The following is a 20,600-nucleotide window of genomic DNA, read 5'->3' as shown; positions in this document are numbered from 1 at the left end:
GTGAGCCCTTGTGGTTTGTGAGGTAAGCCCACTCACCTGCAGCTTCTGGGCAAGAGAGTCCCTCTGTGCCTGCAACTGCCTGGCATTCTCCACCTCTGCCTTCAGCCCCTCGATCTCCTGCAGGAACAGCAGCAGCAGTACAGAACATCACAGACCGATCACTGAGCAGGGCCTCGGATGAATGCAGTGACATTTCATCTAACTTTCACAGGCTAGATCACTCACAGGGACTGCTACACACTCTGGCTGAATACGAAGCTTCTGCATACTATTATTAATAATAATACATACTTCATTGATCTCCATGGGGAAATTCTCTGTACACCTGCCCCAACTTGCTCTCTGTAGGTGAGAGTAAGCAGGTCATGAAGGGCAGCCACCCATAGCAGCGCCCAGGGAGCTGGGGGTTAAGGGCCTTGCTCAAGAACTCACAGACGTGGCAAGGCTGGGCTCAAACTGGCAACCTTCTGATCACAGGCACAGAGGCTTAGCCCACTTTGCCACATGCTGAGCATTATCCCCCCCCCCCCCATCCTGCATCCTACTTATTCAGCAGAGGTACACATGTTCATCAGCCACTGTGCTGTACACCGGGGTGGCCCACAGTCACCAATTCAGATCATGTGACCGGCAGGCTGATGTCACTGATGGGCCCTTGAACGAGGCCCTTTACCTCAGTCACCCCAGGGGCACTGGGGTGTGACCCCCTACCTTACTCTCACAGACAGCAAGATGGGCCAGGCGAAATGACTGTTTCCCAATAGTGATGAATAATGTATCACTACTCTAATTTTCTGGATCACATCTTCAGCATTTCAAATTCAGGTAAGTTTGAAATTAATGCTACATCACAGGGCTCTTCAAATGGAGCCCTCGATTCCAAATCCAGGCCTTATTTTCAGTTCTCCCATGTACTTAGTTTAATAAATACTGATTCTTATTGGCCTGAGGCTTCACAGCTGGTTCCCAGGTAAAGGAAGGCTGGAAAATCAGCAATGTTCGGACCTTGGGGAGTGCGATTGAATAGCCCTGATATATCACATTATTCTCGCTCTTCAATTCAATTTATAAGTTACCTATAATCATTTTTATTCTTTAATAGCAGTGTATTTAAATTTCATCAATTTGATTTATTTCATTTGCTTTCTATTTATTTCATTTTCCTCTTATATGGTTTGTGCTTTCTAGATATAATTTGTTGCCTAGCTATTCACAAATCGTAACATTTCAAAGCATTTTAAGCATGTAGTGTCAGACTCCTGTCATGCTTCATAAGGATTGGCTGAACTGAGCAGTCATCAGAATCCTTGTGAATCTCCGTATTATGAATGTTCATTTTGTAGTAAAATTGGTGTGAAAGGGGGGGAGGGCAGCTATCTGCCTTCAGACTCGGTATGGGGGGAGTCAGGTGACAAGTGTTACCAATTACATCCGTCAGCAATATGTTCCACCTGTCCCTTGTTCCCTGAGTTCATTATAAATAAAGGTGTTTCTCTTTTGCTGGAGCATTGGGACCAGTGAGAGGTACAGCTGATCAAAGGCAGAATGTAAACTGCAGCGTTACATCCCCAAATTAAAAACTGGGCTTTTTGTTTATTATTATTATTATTATTATTATTATTGATCCCTTCCTGATTTCTGCCTGTTCCTCTTCCTGTCCAGGCGATGTCAAACCATCATGTGGTAAACCATCATGTGGGTCTATTCACTGACCCAACTTCCTCAATAACTTGCTAATTAGTTTCTAGAACAGCTTATCTGGGAAAGTCTACATGCATTGGACGTGAGTAGCACTGCTAAATATTATCGGCCTTTAGCCATTTTCAAGCTTCCGCTGTCTTAGTCTGAGGGGGATTTAAACCTTTCGCTATATCAGCACATTCTTAATCTGTGCATGAAGGACATTAAATAGAGATTGCAATAGTAATGTCTCCTGCCCAATTAGAGCTCCCAGTGGTGACATCAATGTTTTTCTTTTGGTTAAGATTGTTACTAATTGGAAGTCATGTGAGTCTTGCTTTCCACCAAAAATAATACACTGTGGTCATCATTTGTTATACAACTGTAGGGGAAACTAAATTGCCGCTTATTCCTTCCAAACAACAGGCTGTCACTTCTAGATAAAGAGATTTTTCATTTGCACTTCATAATCTAAAGCAGTGCTTCTCAAGTTCCTTGTCCGGAGACTCCCGAAAACCATTGGTCAAGTCTCACAATCCCCTTTGGATATGAATTTTACTGAGTGGGCCCCCCACGATAAATTTTGTTGGGCGATAGATAACATATGCTGCCGGATTGCTAACGATTAAGTTTAGCACCAAAAGTCATTTCATGAACCCTCTAAATTATTTAGTTTGAGAACCACTGAACTACTAGGGGAAATTACACCAGAAGTCAGACGTTACCTCTTCCTTTGTTTTCAGTGCGGATTCTAGCTCCTCAATTGTCTGGTTTAGCTCCGTTTTGTGAGTTTTGATCACATTTGTTTGGCTGCACGTATACTCCAGCTCCGTTACCTGGGTGATGAAAACAAATGGATGGTGTTTCTATTGTTACTTGTCAGTAAAATCAAATAAAAGCAGAACCCAGGAAGGGTGGGGCACAAGGCAGGGAACACCCAGTATAGGACATTTATGGGAGATTTACTTACAAGAAAATACTCTGAGGGCAGAAGGAAAAATGATTGGTTCAGAAAGATAACCAATCAGACTGTAGAACAGGTGGGTCCAAAAAATGAGGTGAGACAATCAAATGTCTTGGTCCTGCCTCCTCTAGTTGCTAGGACCCACCTCCTCTACAATCTGATTGGTTCAGAGAGATAGCCAATCATTTTCCCCTCTGCCCTCAGAACATTCTTGTGTAGGTAAAACTCCGATTAGTATGGGATGCCGGTCCATTATTAGTCATTATATTTCACATATGATAAATGTTTTACTTTCTTGAAAACTAAAAATCAAGGTTGAGATAAAATAGCAGCATGAAGCCTGATGGGGACAGATGGTTTACACAAGGCCCCACATCCACTTTCTCAGTTTAAGTATGGACCACTGAGTCCTGCTTCTGATTGGCTCTCCTCTGTGTGTGGTTGACCTTTGACCCTCTCACCCGCTTATGTAGCCTCTCGGCCTCCTCCCGGTAGGCTGCGAGCTGCTGCTTCCACTGCTTGACGTTGGCTGTGGACTCCAGAAGAGCGGCTGTCAGCTTAGCGTTGTTGCCCTTCAGTGCTGCCAGCTCAGCCTCCCAATGCTTGTTGATGGCTGAGCTGGGGGGGGGGGGGGGGGTGCAAGTCACAAGAAGAGAATTACCTCCGTCTATCTAAACCATTTAAATGCTGATAAATAATACAAACACTGTTATTTTTCTGTTACGTTGGTAAGGGTAGATCAAAAAACCATTACAGTTTGCACGAAATATATAATAAAATAACAAAGTCAGTTTTAAAAAACGAAAGAGAAAAAGCAAGAACGATAAGAGGCCTTCATTTGTTTTATTTATTTACTCTAGGCCACAGTCATTATTCGGCGATTTTTTTCAATGGAGCAAATACTTATTTCATTCAACAAACAGTCTTATCTAAAGTTAACACAACATATTAAGCTCTTTATTTATTTGACCTTCAGAATATTTCAAGTACCTGGAATACAGCATTTTTTCTAAATACTCATATGTAATTTGTTTGCTTGTTTAAGATTTTCCTGAGATGCCTCAGTTTATGGCTAATATCACTCTTTGTCTTGCTGATTTATTTGCAGCAATCTTGCAATACCTATTCTAAAAATCGTACACTTTATTTAAAATGAGAGAGGGCATAAAGACCCCACGAGTCACCCAGCAGGACCTATGTTCCCCTCAGAGATATATACATGTATCTGCGATATCCGTGAGAGCTACAGTATACAAATCACTGATCTGCAAAGCAACCATATAACAATGGTTGTTAAAACCCACCATATACATTTGAAATAATGTAGAGTGACCAAAATGGAGACAATTGCTAAAAATTAAGACAAAAATTAAAATAAATCGCTCACAGTATTGTACATTACTGTACATATATACTAAAACAAAACAAAAATGCAAAACATCATGAAATCAGGCAGTGTAAGAAGAAAATAATTTAATGATAGCTTCTTTTCATAAAACATCAAAATTTACAGTCACTTAAAGCAGTTAAACAAATCCCATGTAGTTTCCCCAAGTACGCTTTATAAAATCCCTCCATTGCAGAACGTTTAAATTGCTATCTGAAATTTTGACGGATCTACGGTTACTTTATATCTTGGTTTATACCAGCCAATTAAAATATTCCTCATGGCTTGATTGAGCCATAGAATCAACAGGGGATGGCATACCTCAAATGTTCAACACAGCTACTCCACCTGTTTCCTACTGCCTTTCTTTCCGGACCTGTGATTTCCCGCTTCCTAACCCACGGGGAGGAACAGTATGACCCACAAATGCGCCAGATTCTGAAATGCGAAATCTGGAGAGGATCAAGGCAGCGAGCGACAGGGTTTTGATTTAATCTGGAATTTAAAGTCTTACAACCACTGTATTACACCTCCAATTACAATTACAGTGGTTGCGAGTCTTAATCATAATGGATGTTTCAGATTCCTGGAAACCGGAAGCCTTCAATCAGCTCTAATCACTTTGATCTCTCAATGCAAATGTATTCAGTGAGTATTTGTGTTATTTTATTTAATTACAAGTTCTGGGAGCTGATGAAGTTTGAGGCTTAGCACTGCCAATGAGTGAAAGCTAATGCGGCCTAATCTCTCAGAACACATTTGGAAAGATTAAGGCAATCCCATCCAACTGCAGCCGGATGCGTTCAGATAACGTGATGGCAGGGCCACCCGGCGAAACGTAAAATCCATCACAGGGACTGCTGTTTAAATTAAGCAACAAATCACATGCCAGAGACATCCACATCATCGGAGCTAACATCCTTATAATCTCAACAGCAGAAACACTATGCTCTGTTATCACTGAAAACTCATACAAAGAGAATAGCTCAGCTAAATAATTTAACTTGCTTCCAAGGCAAGCTTTATTGTAATTATCAGCATCATGGGCGTCACCATCGACAAAGACAACAAAACCTACATCGGCATCAAACGCAGAGTAAAAATTCTGCTGAGGTCATTTTCACCAGGAAGGATGACTTTGGAGCTTCATGTCTCCTGCCAGCCTGCCTCCACCCTGCTGCTTTTTCTGTCTATTTTCAATAAACCATCTCCAGCAACTGTGAACATTCAGGCGCTGCATGTAACACAGCTGAGGGATATCAAAGGACCAGCAAGGCCTTAGCAAACCCACTGGAGGGACAAGTCAACCCAGAATGGAAATCTCTTTGTGTTACTTAGCACCCATCATGCACCAGTTACCCGTGTGGGAAGGGCAGTGCGTTGTGGCTGATGTCCGGCGTGGCCCTCTCCTCGTCGGTGCCGTTGACACTCTCTGGGGTGAAGGGACACTGCATGTCCCCAGTTGCCGACTCCTTAGCAAAGACAGATGGGGTCAGGTCAGTGGTGCGGCCTGGGACCGGGATGGGACGGGGCTACGGGGACGACCAGCTGAGGAGGGTCCCCTAGTGACACTGTAATCAGTGTCACCGACCTTTCAGGGATCCATGAGTGTTTTCCACAGCACTTTATCCATGATGTGGCAGGACTTCCCTGTTAATTGATGTGTTACCTAGCCCACTCGTTACCCATAATGTGATTTTTTGATCTACCATAGACTACAAACATCATGAATCACGTCATGAATGAACCCTGTCTTAAAAGCAAATTTGGAATCTCATAAACATACTTCAAATGACTTGTTATGGTATAATATTGATTATCATTTATACCTTTAGAAGACACACCCAAGCTTGACTGAAAGGCTCCTACTTTGAATCTCTGCTAAATCGTGTGTGTGTGTGTGTATGTGTGTGTGGAGTCTGCATGTTCTCCCTGTATCTGTGTGGTTTTCCTCCTCTAGTTCAAAGACATGCGGTCAGTTCAACTGCCATCTCTAAATTGCCCAGAGTATATGTGAACAGACCCACTTGACACAGGTAGGCTATGCAAACTGCACACACACAATCTCGAATGGTGTAAGGCTGGGCCACAGCACTGCCAATTATCATCACCTTTTATTTAATAAGATTAAACTTTGTGATATAAAAAAAATCATATAAATGCCTTAAACACAACATAAAATTATGTGATTTCACAATATATTGTTTGATTAACAGCTGCTGTTGCATAATGTGGATGAACCTTAAAGTTACCCTTAAAATATGGTTCCAGAAGAGCGGCTCATTAAGGACCCATGAACATTCCACATGTTCATCAGAAAGAATCTGGGAAATCACCCCTCCCCCAATAAGCAACTTTAAAAACATTTTTCATTTATAAATTCAAATTCTAAGATTCTAAGATTTTTCGCAGATAGGTCATTAGCTGGGTTTCGTATTAAAATCTTTACCACAAAAACCACAGCTGAGAGGTATCAAGAACAATGCAAAGTATTTTCTGAATACAGCTTCTCCTTCATAAGTAACCAATGGATCTCAAACCTGGGAAGGAGTACTGGCCAGCTCTGCCTTCTCGTGGGACTTCTCCTTCGCTATCCGTGCCGCCTCCTTAAACTCTGCAAACTTTTCTGCAAACTGGAGAATAGAAAAAACTTAAATGATGATGATTACAACAGGATCACAACAAAAAGAATACATGGAAAAGTGTTATATGTTTTAAGTATTTTACTACCGTTTCTAAATTCCCTGTAGTACAGGATTGTGTGTGCATGTATGTGCTGGTATTCTGTCCAAGTTGTACCCCTGCCCGGTGCCCTACGCTGCCCTATGCTGCCTGGTGCCCTATGCTGCCTGGTGCCCTATGCTGCCCGGTGCCCTACGCTGCCTGGCGCCCTGTGCTGCCCTATGCTGCCCTATGCTGCCTGGTGCCCTATGCTGCCTTATGCTGCCCAGCGCCCTGTGCTGCCCTATGCTGCCCTATGCTGCCTGGTGCCCTATGCTGCCTTATGCTGCCCAGCGCCCTGTGCTGCCCTATGCTGCCCTATGCTGCCCAGCGCCCTGTGCTGCCCTATGCAGCCCTATGCAGCCCTATGCTGCCCGCAGCCCTATGCTGTCCGCTGCCCTATGCTGCCTGGCGCCCTGTGCTGCCCTATGCTGCCCTACGCTGCCCTATGCTGCCTGGTGCCCTATGCTGCCTGGTGCCCTATGCTGCCTTATGCTGCCCAGCGCCCTGTGCTGCCCTATGCTGCCCTATGCTGCCCAGCGCCCTGTGCTGCCCTATGCAGCCCTATGCAGCCCTATGCTGCCCGCAGCCCTATGCTGTCCGCTGCCCTATGCTGCCTGGCGCCCTGTGCTGCCCTATGCTGCCCTACGCTGCCCTATGCTGCCTGGTGCCCTATGCTGCCTGGTGCCCTATGCTGCCCGGTGCCCTACGCTGCCTGGCGCCCTGTGCTGCCCTATGCTGCCCTATGCTGCCTGGCGCCCTGTGCTGCCCTATGCTGCCCTATGCTGCCCGGCGCCCTATGCTGCCCTATGCTGCCCGGCGCCCTGTGCTGCCCTATGCTGCCTGGCGCCCTGTGCTGCCCAGTGCCCTGTGCTGCCCGGCGCCCTATGCGGACTGGGAAAAGATCCAGACCATGATCAGCTGTTAAAAGGCAGGTGGATATTATACATCCTGATACACACATACAGATTATATATATGTATATATCGCGCGCGCGCGCACACACACACACACACACACAAACACACACACACACACACACACACACACACACACACACACACAGGTTTAATTATATCTTTGTGGAGACTCTCCATTATTTCTATGGAAAAAACTCATCTCAACATGACAACCTTAACCCCTACCCAGCCCTAACCTTAACCATAAGTAACCAAACAAAATATGAGACTTCTGACATTTTTAGTTTTTTGATTGCATTCACAGATCTTTGGGAGGACCTGAAAAATGGTCCCCACAATGTCAAAATGACAGGTTTTTATCACATTGTGGGGGACATTTGGTCCCCACAATGTAATATAAACATAATCCACACACACACACACACACATATACGCATGCACACACACACACACATATACGCATGCACACACACACACACACGCATGCAGACACACACACACACATATAAGCATGCACACACACACACATATACGCATGCACACACACACACACACATATACGCATGCACACACACACATATACGCATGCACACACACACACACACACACACATACAGTATACGCATGAACACACACGCGCAGCGGACAATTTATTAACCTTTTTGTTAATGCAAGAGTTTGCTTCTACAAAAACAAATCATGTGGCTGAAAGAGGTTCAGTTACTGTTTGGCTAAGCATTAGCACAGCTAAGATGCATGATCTAAGGGATCATGAATGCGGCGTGATTGATGGTGCCAGACGGGGTGGTTCTCAGAAACAGCCACCTTCCTTGCATTTTCATGCACTACAGCGTTTATATGGTATACAGAGAATGGGGCCACAAGCAAAAATCCACCTGTCAGTGGCAGTTCTGTGACTAAAAACACCTTGTTAATGATAGAAGTAAGAGGAGAATGGGCAGACTGGTTAAAGCTAATGGGAAGGCCAGAAGTGCGACAAACATCCATCACTGCAACTGCTTAATCCCAACTGGGGTCACCAGAGCCTATCCTGGGAACAAGGGGCACAGACAGGAACCAACCCTGGGCAGTCAGCAACACACCACAGGGGGTGTGCGCACACACACACACACACACACACACACACACAATTACAGGGCCAATTTAGACTTGTCAATCAATCTGCCCTGCACACTTTTGGACCATGGGAGGAAACCAGAGCCCCTGGCAGAAACCCATGCGAACAAGAGGAGAGCGTGCAAACTCCACACAGAAAGGACTTGGGAGCAAACCCAAGATCTTCTTGCCTTGAGGCAGCAGCACTAACCACTGCGCCACCATGCCGCCTATGTGTGACAAACATTGATCCGTAAATGGCGGAGTGTAAACAGGCTTCTCTGAACACACAACAAAAGGTCAGGGTTTCATATACCAGGAAGCACAGGAATTGTCACCCATACCTCTGCTGTAAGTTGCTTTGCACAGAGGTGTCAGATAAACGTCATTTATTCATTCAGGAATTTACATCGATCCTTGAAGAAGTTCTGCAAGTCAACTACTGAATGGCAGCTCACTGCCACTGTATGGGTAGCGCCATCGCTTCACATCTACAGGGCTGATCCTGTTTGCTCCCACAGTTAGGTAGTCAGGCTAATGGGCATCTCTCAATATGCCTATATATATATAGTTAACACACAATATATAAATGCAAAGGGACACATGAAAATACCAATTGAACTGACATGATACTAACAGAATATTTGACTGGTGTGCCACTGGCACTATTTTAATATTGTCATCCTGCTAGCAAATGGATCTTTGCTCCATGCAAATGCAGCACTGATATCAGGCAGCGTCTGACTCGGGCATTTTTAGACTGTCAAAAGCAACACGTGATAGCTATTAGTCAAGTTAAATGGCCGTTTATATCATTTAATCTCCACCCACCAGCCTCAAATACCAACGCTCTTATGCGCAGAGGAAAGGGAGGGCTGATCATTCGCACCCAAACTGCTGGCAAATAAAGTTTAAAAATATTTTTGGGTGTGACGGTAACGTAGATTGAGAATAGGCACAAAGTCTTCCTGAAAATCTTCCTGGGTGTTAGTAGGTCCCTGCAGAGCACTGGGCAAAACAAAATCACCTCAGCTACTGGTGCATGAGGCTGATATTGCTGAGTGAAAGGCTATATTAGGTTCCTGTACAGCAGAATGGGAGCAAAACGGATAAAAGGAGGCAAGATGTGGAGATTAACTTATACTGTATGAGCAGGAAAATGGAGACAGTATTGAGCATGTTTTTGGTAGTTATTAGACACACAAGGAGCCCTTGATTCCTGTGCATGAGAGGCATTTTTGGATATTCAGCCCCTCGACGTTAGTAGCCTGGAGACTTACAGGAACTATTCATTTTCCACAAAACACGAGCAGCTTTTGAAACACTTAGCATGACGATTATGTCAGTGAGCTACCATCTAATTAATGCTCCTTGTCATGCAGTGTGGGTGGCAGCTCTCATCTGTGTGTGTGTGTGGATTAGGGTTATATTACATTGTTGGGAACAAATTTCCCCTCCAATATGATAAAAACCTGTTATTTTGATATTGTGTAAACCATTTTTCAAGTCCCCCCAAAGAACTGTGAATGCAATAAAAAAACTAAAAATGCCAAAAATCTCATATTTTTTCAGGCTACTTATGATTAAGGTTAGGGCTGGGTAGTGGTTTGTGTGTGTGTGTGTGTGTGAGTGCGAGTGTGTGCTTAGCTAACAGAGATAGGGGAAAATCACTGAGAGGGTGAGAGAGGCATGCAGCCATGCAAGCTGTAAGCACTTGCTCACTGGATTCATGCCACATGCATGTCAACATATAACATAAGCCCATAGTTTGCATGTCACATCAACTGACACTTACACTACATGATGCCAGTAAACACACACAGGAACCCAGGGATAATATTAATGGACACGGGGTTTGCTCTCAAGTCCTTATAGCAATGAGGGGACACACCTCATCTTTAAAAACATACACGCTTTTACTGCGCTCGACACATAGAATGTGGTCCCCTTACGCCAGCAGGCGTGACGTCATCGTGTCACAAAACTCCCACTATCACAGAATGTATGACGTGTCACCCACCTTCCTCAAATGGTTCTCAGAGGAGAAGCCCAATCCGTAGACCGTGTTGGCGCGGCTGTCCGCCCACTGCCCGAATTTCTGTGACGTCTTTGTGAACGTCATGTTCGGGCTGATGGTGCTGTTTATTATTGCCTGTGGAAATAGGAACAGCAGCAAACTTTTTGTTTAAATGTCACTGTTGGTTTATATGTCACTTATTTATATGTCACTGAGATACTTTAATCATCACAACATTTCCCACGATTTATAATGACAATTTAAAAAGCTGGTCAGAAATACATATATTTTTTCTTTAGAAGAGACACATTGTGGTGCTTCTTTGTAATGCACAGAGCAGTTGCTTGGCAGATTGGGGCAGGAAGTCCAACGGAGTTATAATCAACGCAGTGCATCATATCAAGTGATACCGTGTTGAATTAGACAGTTTATTGCCTAGATGAAATGAAAGCCAAAGGACAGTGTGACCAGGGGTAGAGATCAGTAACGGTGAGATGTAAGATTTATCTTTAGAACTCTTTCACATACATGTTTTTAAAAGCAAAAACATTTAATCAAATTCGACTTACCAAAAACATCAAAGAGCTGCAATGACATTGTCAACGAAAGGTTCTCCATAAATTAGACTCAGTGTTAGGCAGCATATATTTTATGTCCACAGATGAGATGAAAGGACTGTCTAGGATCCCATTAGCTAAAATTGCAATCAAAATATCTGACATCTGAATATTAAAAGTTATTGTCAGAAAAATTCTTTATGAAATATATGCAAATGTATTAAATTTATTATATTTACAAATGCTCAATAAAAATAAAAAATACTGCATATTAGCTTTTTCCCTGACAAAATAATGTATGTAATGCAATATTATTATGAAACATAAAACCTTTCAACTTGAGCTTAAAAGATCTAAAAGTTTGGTAACACAATACTTAAAGCAGTCTTCATAATGTACTATAAATACCTTAATAACGCTTTATATTGGTTAATATAAGCCATTATAATGTATTATGAAGGGACTTATATTGCACTATAGATGAAAGCTTCATAGAGTATTCATAATGCATACTAAACATGGCTATAATGTGCTATGGCTTTTTATAAATAGTTATAGCCATCTCTATAATACTTTATGAATGCATTATAATGCATTATGAAGATATCTATAATGCATTATACATGAGTGCTTTAAGTCTTTTTTTTTTTTTACTTTTAATGCAGAATTTCAATGCAAGGTGTACCCTACAGTGACAATCTATATCCTCTGTCCTACATTAGCTATCTGTACCAATAAAGAAGGTAGAATCGCATTTGGCATGCCTTCCACGGGACGCATTCGGAGGCTGACTCCCTGTAACGCTCCCTCTTGGGACTCTGCATTGTCCCTGAGCTGCAGGTGGAGTTTGGCAAACAGCATTCTCCAACAAGCACGTTGCATCATTCATTAAAGATGTCAGCATGTGGAATGGCGAGAAGAGACCGCCAGATGACACAGACAGCAGAGGAAGCATGCAGTAGTGTAATGCCCATACAGATGGTCTGAGCATTGCTAGTTGGAGGCAAGACCTAAAAGATTTAGAGTTATTGTCCAATAGAAACTGGAAAATGATGGGGCGACGCTGTACACCTGCATTCTTGAACCTCTAGCTTTTAGCAGAGTGCCTCTTTGAACTGGCTTTTTGCTTCCTTAGCTTCTTCAAATCACTGCAAACTTGTCGTGACCTGCTTCAGAAACACAGAGGTGGAAAGTTCTGGCCTAGACAGGTTCTTCAACCAAACAGTTGAGCATAAATAGTCACGGTCACAGACACAACTGGTTGGTTGAAACAAAATCTTGGTCTGGATTTCTACTTTCTCTCCACCTCTTCAGAAACATCTCTCAACCCTTATTTCGCGATGAAATTCATAGAGCCATGGATCCTATATGACAATTTTAGAAATTACAGCAATGCAAAGTAATGAAAACATAGTATAGGAGGGCGAAATAACTGCCAGTGAAGAGTTTAAAGTGCACATTGTTACTCAAAATGTCTGTATAGGAGTCACCAACCCCACCGTAATAGCAGTGAAATCAATCATCAATCTGCTTTAACTATTCTGAGACCTAATGATTGCAAACGAATAGAGAACACAATTTATTCAATCTCCTGCAAAGGGAGATTCAAATTAATGCTAGCTGGCTAAGTTATGTTAGCTCACAGAATCAGAGTAGAGGCAGAGAGCCTAGGAAGGACACAATGAGGCTTTATGTACAGTCAGGTAAGCAATGAAAGCAGGGGAACTTCATCACTTAGGTGCGAATATCGAGGGTATGTTTTAGACTCCATACATTTCTTGTAGAGCCAAACTGCTTTGAATAAAGTCCTTCACTAAAGACTGGAACATACATGAACGTACATGATCCATACAGGAAAAAAAAGCTTGATGTAACCAAAATCTCGAGATTTTGACTAAAGGCCATTGTGAAATACTATATACGATGTAACGTGATAATTGAAGTTTCTTGCCAAAACACTGCATTGATTAAATGTTCTGTTTGAAACGATGCATCTCTCAGTAAGGCAGCAACAAAAAAAAAACAAAACATCCTTTCGGAAGACTTCCAGGGCTCACTGAGAGCAATGACACTGGCATTAAAGTCCCACCTGGTTCCCAAAAGTATGAAGATACCAAGGACAAATCAGTTTGCAGTAGTGAGTTTAAGACTGTTGCAAGGACAGAAGCTCGTGTGTGTTTGTCCATTAAATCATATTAAGTTGGGCTATTTGGAATTGTTTTACTGTGGGGGGGGCTATTTAAATTTCCCTCTGGCCTCTCTAACCCATGAGGCACACGAAGATTAAGTGCCAGCTCACCGGAGGTTAGAAGTGTATTTGACCCCTTCAGAAAATAGCCACTTCCTCCTTTTATAGCAAAGTAAGCTGTGTGCAGGAGGGCCACTCCTAGAGACCTTTTTATAGAAGATAAGCTCTCATTGGGCCTACATGGGACGGGACAACAAGTGTAAAGCCCTAATTATCATCTAGTAAAAATAAACTATATTGTTCAGGGTGTTGACGTATGTTTTTCTGGTCCCATCGAATCTAAAGCTGTTCAGAACAGTCCTTCAGGGCTTTCCTGGGGTTGCTGACATTGAACTTCACCTTCTGTGGCCTTAGCTTATTATTTGGATGCACGTCATTCACATGTAATGCCTCAAATTAGGGGAAGGTGCACCTGAAGAACTACCTTTGTAAATCATCAGTGAAAATTACCATGTGTTATACGCAAATAACATGATACTTGGCTATGGGCAGTCAACTCTGATCTCCAAATAACAACAAAAAAGGTAATGCAGCTCAATATATACAAGAGCACGGGAGTCAGTGGGCTCTTAGTTCTAGGAAGCATTTATTGGTGTCAAACCGTAGACTTGATGCTTTTCATCTTACGCTTGCCAGACCAGTGAAGGACGCCTTTTCCCATCCATGCACTTGGCCACATGCCTAACTCTTCTGCCACAGCCAGCTTTCTGTCTGCTATAATGTATGACTGTCTCAACAGCATAAAAGACACAGACTGAAGACTAATTAATTGTAAGAAGCACAATAACAAACAAGAGGCATTGCAACATCAGGTTGAAAGTTTGATGCGGATTGAGATCGATTTTATTTTTTAAAAACAATGCTGTTTAATTGCACAGATTTGCTGTTTTCTACCTTCTGCAGAAGGTCAGAATCACACTTGGAAAAGAGAGAACTATTCTGCAGTGAAAGTGTGTGACATGCTTTTGCTAGATATGTCCTAATTGGGATTCAAACCTGCATCCTCAACACCACAGTCAGCTGCACAAACAGCATGACTTCCAGATCACAACACCAGTGGATGACATTGTCGTAATGAACTCACACTGGTTCTGTGCACTTGATAATTCACTCAGACAGATGAATATTAACTCAGATTTTTTTTCAGATTGTGAAGCTGGATTTTAAAAATGCAAAGTCCTTGTTCTGATAAATGTTCTTTATAAATGGTCTGTATAATTAGATAGCTTATTGGAAGTTAAACTGACAATGTTTTTAAAGCTGTCACAGATGGAAGGATAAACTAAATAATAAAGATTAGATAGCCAGCAGCATTCCATACCTTAGAACCATCCAGGCTGATGATCCGGTAAACGTTCCTCACACTGTCATAGAAGTAGGAGACGGTGACGGCGTGCTTGCTGGTAGGAACCCAGTTCTTCTTGGTATTGGGGTCTATCTGGAAAACGTGGGCACGCGTGCTGAAGATGGGCTGCTCCCTGAAGGGCAGGAAGAAGAAGTGGTGAACCTCCTTGTAGCGCAGCACCGTGGTCTCCCCTATCTCTTCGAAAGCTCCGGGGCCACGGGACCGGCCCGGCAGTCGTATCACCATGCTCCCATCCTCCATCTCCTCCTGATGCCTGACCCAGATTTCCCCTGGGCTTCAGGACTCACGGGTTAGACCAGATTGGATGACCCTAACCCTCCCCTCCCAAGACCCATTCACTGATAAGCGTGCACTGCACTTGCTGCAGAGCCCCTGCTTTGTGAGATCTCCGTGGCTCAGCTTGCAGAAAGGCAGCTGTCTGGACTGAGTTGGGTTGCGGTCTAATAATAGAACCACAAACACAGTAATCTGTTCAAAGCCCCTCCCCCTCAGCCGCTCGTCGCCATGGGCTGCCCTGGCCTCTCTGAGTACTTACTGAAAGAGCACTATGAGGAAACACAGCACCGCACTTAGGGCTGAGCGAGGGTCCGCCCAGCTCAACCTCAGACACAAGCAGAATGTGCAGTAGGTATTTTCATCCCCTATTTCCTGTCCGTTATTCTTTATGGACAATTTTTCCGCGAAATGCCTAAAGTTTCGAGCAGCCACACATATACACCAGCTGTACCTAGGGTTAAACCACACAAATAAGCATTTTGATTGTTCATAAATTTGCATGGATCAAATATCTACTATGCCAGGGGTGGCCAATCTTATCCGCAAAGGGCTGGTGTGTATGCAGGTTTTTGGGATAACCTGTAGGTCAGCTGTTCAAAGCACAAGAAGAACTGAAAAATTTAGCCAAGCACAGGAGCCTTTCAGTTTTAAAGTAAGTAGTTTGTAAAACCTGAAGTAGCTCATGGATTAGGCATGGATTAGGCGCCCTCCCTAACACTGCACATAATTAAGAGAAGTTTCTCTAGCAATGTGCAAATCAGGGCAGGCTTAGGGTATTCATGTAAGCTTACAGAAACCATGTATGTTCTCTATACATCTACTCTATATGCTCAGTCATTAGGCTGTTCTGTCATAAGGCTCTGAAACTACAAATTCATACTGTTATCATTTGCACTTTGTAGTTGGCTCTTATAATTAAAAAATGCTTTTCTCAAAGTGTTGTCCTGTTATTATTGTGCTTCTAGCCTCTTTCGACACATGCTTTGTTTATTAATTAATACAGTTGCATCTGTCCAGCTATTCTGATCTGAAAAAGATGAACTCTGGAGAGCACTGTCTCTCTCTCAAGCCCCATCGTGCAACACATAGAAACTTACTGACGTAAGACAAGAGCATACAGTGGTTAAATAGCAAAACTGGCTTTATAGTACGTGCATATCCTTGTGTTCATAAGAAATTAAGGTAATTATATAAGCATCCGGATAAAAAGTTTTCTGCTTCCACAGAGCACAAGTCAGGAAAAAAAACATGGAAAAAACAGCTTCATTGTGTGAAGATGTTATTATCATGGGGAACAAAAATACATTATTAGCTCATAGGGAAAAAAAATGAAGAAATCTCAAATGCAAATTAGTACTACGTTCAAAATAACACAATTCACTGTTTCCATGTACTGATCAAATGAAATTCCTCCCCCTTCTCCTCCTGCTTCTGTTTGCTTTATGGCAATATCCCCTGCTGCAGCAGACTCCCCGTCCAAGGTGCCGCCCGCCTTGTGTTCCATGCGTGCTGGGATAAACTCCAAGCTCACTGTGGGCCTGTACTGGATCAGCAGTTATGGAAAATGGATGGATGGAGTAGTAGAACTGTTCACAAGGACACAAAGGTTGTTCGATAAAACCTGAATGGAGGCTTCCAGCCCATGCATCTGCACCTGTTCTTTTCGCCTGGTAACACACAGAATCTACCCTTAAAAACAGCAACAAAAATAGGTATTATGTAGCCTTAGCAAAACAAACAAACAAAAAAAATGCTGGACACAAGCACAGTGTGCAAGATGATCTTAAGAGGAGTGAGAGTGTGCGTCACTTTGCTTCCAGCACAATCTGTGGCAGAGGCTTCCCCTACGCAGAGCCATGGGAGACGAGCGTAGGAGGATAGGCAACCTAAGAGCTCGCGCTGTAAGTTCTCGCTCATGGTTCTGAGCAGATATTAGCCTGTTGCCACGGCGAGGAGGAGGTTTGACACATACAGAGCCGCTCCTCAGCGCTACCATCCCCTGAACCCAATTTAAATCCTCCCACTTGGATCCCGCTGCAGCATCTACATCATGCAGCCCTGCAGTCTCTCAGGGATGCATTATGATTTCTGCAGTTGGCATTTCACGTCCAGATCTTAACTATCCTTTAATGAAGATGCAGATTAATGAAGACCAACAACACATCTATTTTGTGTCAGAGGATATTAAAATATTAAAGTGACACTTTAACATTAAATGACATTCAGCGATCACTTATTAAAGCAGTTCTGCAATAGTCTAAGATTAGTAATCTGAGGGACTGAGAATGAAAACTATGATAAGGAGGGATTCCAGAATGAACTCGTTAAGCCTCTTCTTTGATTTCTATGGGCATAAAGCCAGCAGTGATTGACAACACATGCTGATGTCACTCATCATGGGCTTTGAAGCCCAAGCAGCTTTGAGCCCCTTAGCAGTGAAGGGGCCCCCCATGTTAATGAAAACAAACACAACTGTTCTTACAAATGGATGGATTATAAAGATTACATGAAATATTAAACAAATAAATGAATATTACATTACGTGAAAACAGAACATTCAGTTGTTACTACGTAAACTGTAGTAACAACTATGGACCAATAGAAAGGCTAGTATAGATTCAGCCATTCAGAAACACCTGATCAGTATGAATGTCCTTCTCAATTTCCAATGGGGCTGTAAGGCTACATGCCTCAGAAGCATTTAGGACTTGCAAGCAGCATCTATAAGTATATTATATTACAGTGATTCAATTTATAATGGGACATCTCACATCTCACAGCGCTTGAATGATGTCTTGTATGCTTAGGCTTCACACAGATCATTGAGAAGGATATTTTACTCTTTAATATTTGCAACGGCCTTAAAGAAGATGATTCTCCTTTTCTTGGGCAGATTCCATAGAATCCTACAGTTCTCATTATTTTCTTTGTCATTATGAGAAGACATTAAGTTCAAACAGCTGTTCATTTAAAGACTGAAGGCATTTCACTGATACTGAAGTAATCCGATCTAATCTCAAGGGACAAATGTTCAATCATGTTTTTAATAGTTAAATCTCGTTTCAGATTTTCAGAATAATAATCGACATGGAGGCCACAGAAAACACAAACATCCCACAACAGGACTATTTTTGAATGGTTTCAGATAGAAGGTACTTCAGTACCTAGGCCTGTTACACAACAACAAAAATGTATTATCTCTCATGATTTGAGCGAATATTCATGAATTAACTTTTTTAACTCCTGCAGTAAGGGGGCATGTGCGTACAGGTTACAATGCATCCTGCAATCAATATCAGAATTATATACATGCACACATACACACACACACATACACACACACGTCGAGTATACCTATGCTTATGGGGACCGCTCATTCACTTCTATGGGAAAAATGCTAAGGCTAACTATGACAACCTTAACCCCCACCTTGCCCTAACCATAACCATAAGTAACCAAACAAAATACAAGAGTTTTTGCATTTTTAGTTTTTTCATAGCAGTCACCGATTTCTATAAAATACAGTTTTCAAATCTTGAATAAAACGGTTATTTATCACGTTATGGGGACATTGTGTCCCCAAAAGGATAGGTATACCCCCTCACACACACACACACACACACACACATACAGAAATGGACAAATTTGTTGGTAACCTACAACCCATTGAAACAATCCTTCATTTCTCCTGAAAATTAATTCAATTAAAAGCAATAGTCTAATGTATACCTGTATCCCTTTAGTATGTGATAAACCAGTAAAGTTGTAAAAAAGAAATGATTTGTTGTTTATTTCACCAAAAATAGTATGGACAGATTTGTTGGTACCCATAAAGAGACTATTTGTCTTTGCATTATAGTCATGTTTCAAACTAAGTGTTTAACCTTAATTAGTATCACAGGTGCCTTCAAGCTTTTCCTCAGCCATTCAGCCCATATAAAGGGAAAGAACATGCTACAGTGCTGCTTGGTGTCATTGTGTGCACCACACTGCACATGGACCAGAGACAGCAAAGGAGAGAGCTGTCTGAGGAGCTCAGAAAGAAGATCGTGGGTAACCATGTTAAAGGTAAAGGCTATAAGACCATCTGCAAGCAGATTCATGTTCCTGTGACCATAGTTGCCAATATTATTAAAAAGTATAAGGTTCACGGGACTGTGGCCAACCTCCCAGGACGCAAGCGGAAATGCAACCCCAGGTTGATCGGAAGGATAGTGCGGATGGTAGAAAAAGAGTCAAGGAAACCATCCAAAACCATTCAAGCTGAGCTCCAAGGTCAAGGTACGTCATTTTCTGATTGCAGCATCCGTCGCATTTTGAACAATAATGGGCTCCATGGAAGAAGACCCAGGAGGGCTCCACTACAGACAGAAAAACATAAAAAAGCCAGAGTGGAATTTGGCAAAATGCATGTCGACAAGCCCCAAAGATTCTGGGAGAACGTCCTTTGGACTGATGAGACAAAACTGGAGCTTTTTGGTCAGTATCATCAGCTCTATGTTTACAGAAGGAAAAATGAAGCTTTAAAAAAGAACATTATGTCTACTGTATAACATGGAGGGGGCTCGGTTTTTTTGGGTGGGGGGGGTGGCTGCTTTGCTGCATTTGACACGGGGAACCTTGAATCTGTGCAGGACACAATGAAGTATCAAGACTATCAAGGCATCCTGGAGCGAAACATACTGCCCAGTGTCAGATCAGAAAGCTCAGCCTCAGTCGCAGGTCATGGGTCCTCAAACAGGATAATGACCAAAACATACAGCTAAAAGCACTCAAGAATGGGTGAGAAAAAAACATTGGACTATTTTAAACGGCCCTCCATGCACCCAGATCTTAATCCTACTGAACATCTAAGGAAAGATCTGAAAATTGTAGTGTGGAGACGCCACCCATCAAACCTGAGACAGCTTGAGCAGTTTGTTCAGGAAGAGTGGGCCAGACTACCTGTTGGCAGATGCAGACGTCTCATCGTGAAGAACAGAGATCGCTTGTTGGCAGTGATTGCTGCAAAAGGTGGTGCCACAAAATATTAAATTAAGGGTACCATCTTTTTTTGTCCGTGCCATTTTCATTTGATTAATTATATACATTATTCTACAGAGTCAATAATCAAAAGCAAAGTCTGATTTGTGGTAATTATGGAATAAACAATAAGGGATGCCATTAAATATTCGTCGGTTTCAAGTTATTTCAGAGATAGTTGTGTTTTCTTTGTAGAAGGGTACCAACAAATTTGTCTGCGTCTGTGTCTGTGTGTGTGTGTGTGTGTACAGTATATATATATATATATATATATATACACACAGTATATACTGTATATATAGTATTGTATTAAATCATAGCTGTTT

At 42.5% G+C, this 20,600-nt stretch overlaps 1 protein-coding gene across 3 annotated transcripts in view; it reads right to left on the bottom strand.

Annotated features, from left to right (window-relative positions):
* homer1b (homer scaffold protein 1b) overlaps nucleotides 1–20,600 on the bottom strand; it is a 42,999-nt gene that overhangs the window by 2,708 nt on the left and 19,691 nt on the right. For 2 of the 3 annotated variants that reach the window (XM_023802857.2, XM_072708713.1), the window contains exons 2-8: nucleotides 14,932–15,088; nucleotides 10,809–10,940; nucleotides 6,572–6,664; nucleotides 5,391–5,503; nucleotides 3,106–3,262; nucleotides 2,406–2,516; nucleotides 37–117 (exon numbers count right to left, since the gene is read on the bottom strand). In XM_023802857.2, coding sequence (XP_023658625.1) covers nucleotides 37–117; nucleotides 2,406–2,516; nucleotides 3,106–3,262; nucleotides 5,391–5,503; nucleotides 6,572–6,664; nucleotides 10,809–10,940; nucleotides 14,932–15,088 — 844 coding nt within the window. Of the gene's footprint in view, nucleotides 1–36; nucleotides 118–2,405; nucleotides 2,517–3,105; nucleotides 3,263–5,390; nucleotides 5,504–6,571; nucleotides 6,665–10,808; nucleotides 10,941–14,931; nucleotides 15,529–20,600 lie in introns of those variants that run through there. The other variant, XM_023802856.2, reaches the window with a different exon arrangement.

The sequence above is a fragment of the Paramormyrops kingsleyae genome, chromosome 2 (genome assembly GCF_048594095.1).
Source record: "Paramormyrops kingsleyae isolate MSU_618 chromosome 2, PKINGS_0.4, whole genome shotgun sequence".
In the NCBI taxonomy this organism is placed as follows: Eukaryota; Metazoa; Chordata; class Actinopteri; order Osteoglossiformes; family Mormyridae; genus Paramormyrops; species Paramormyrops kingsleyae.
The sequence above is the reverse complement of the archived record's forward strand: the minus strand, read 5'-3'. Positions and strand labels throughout refer to the sequence as shown.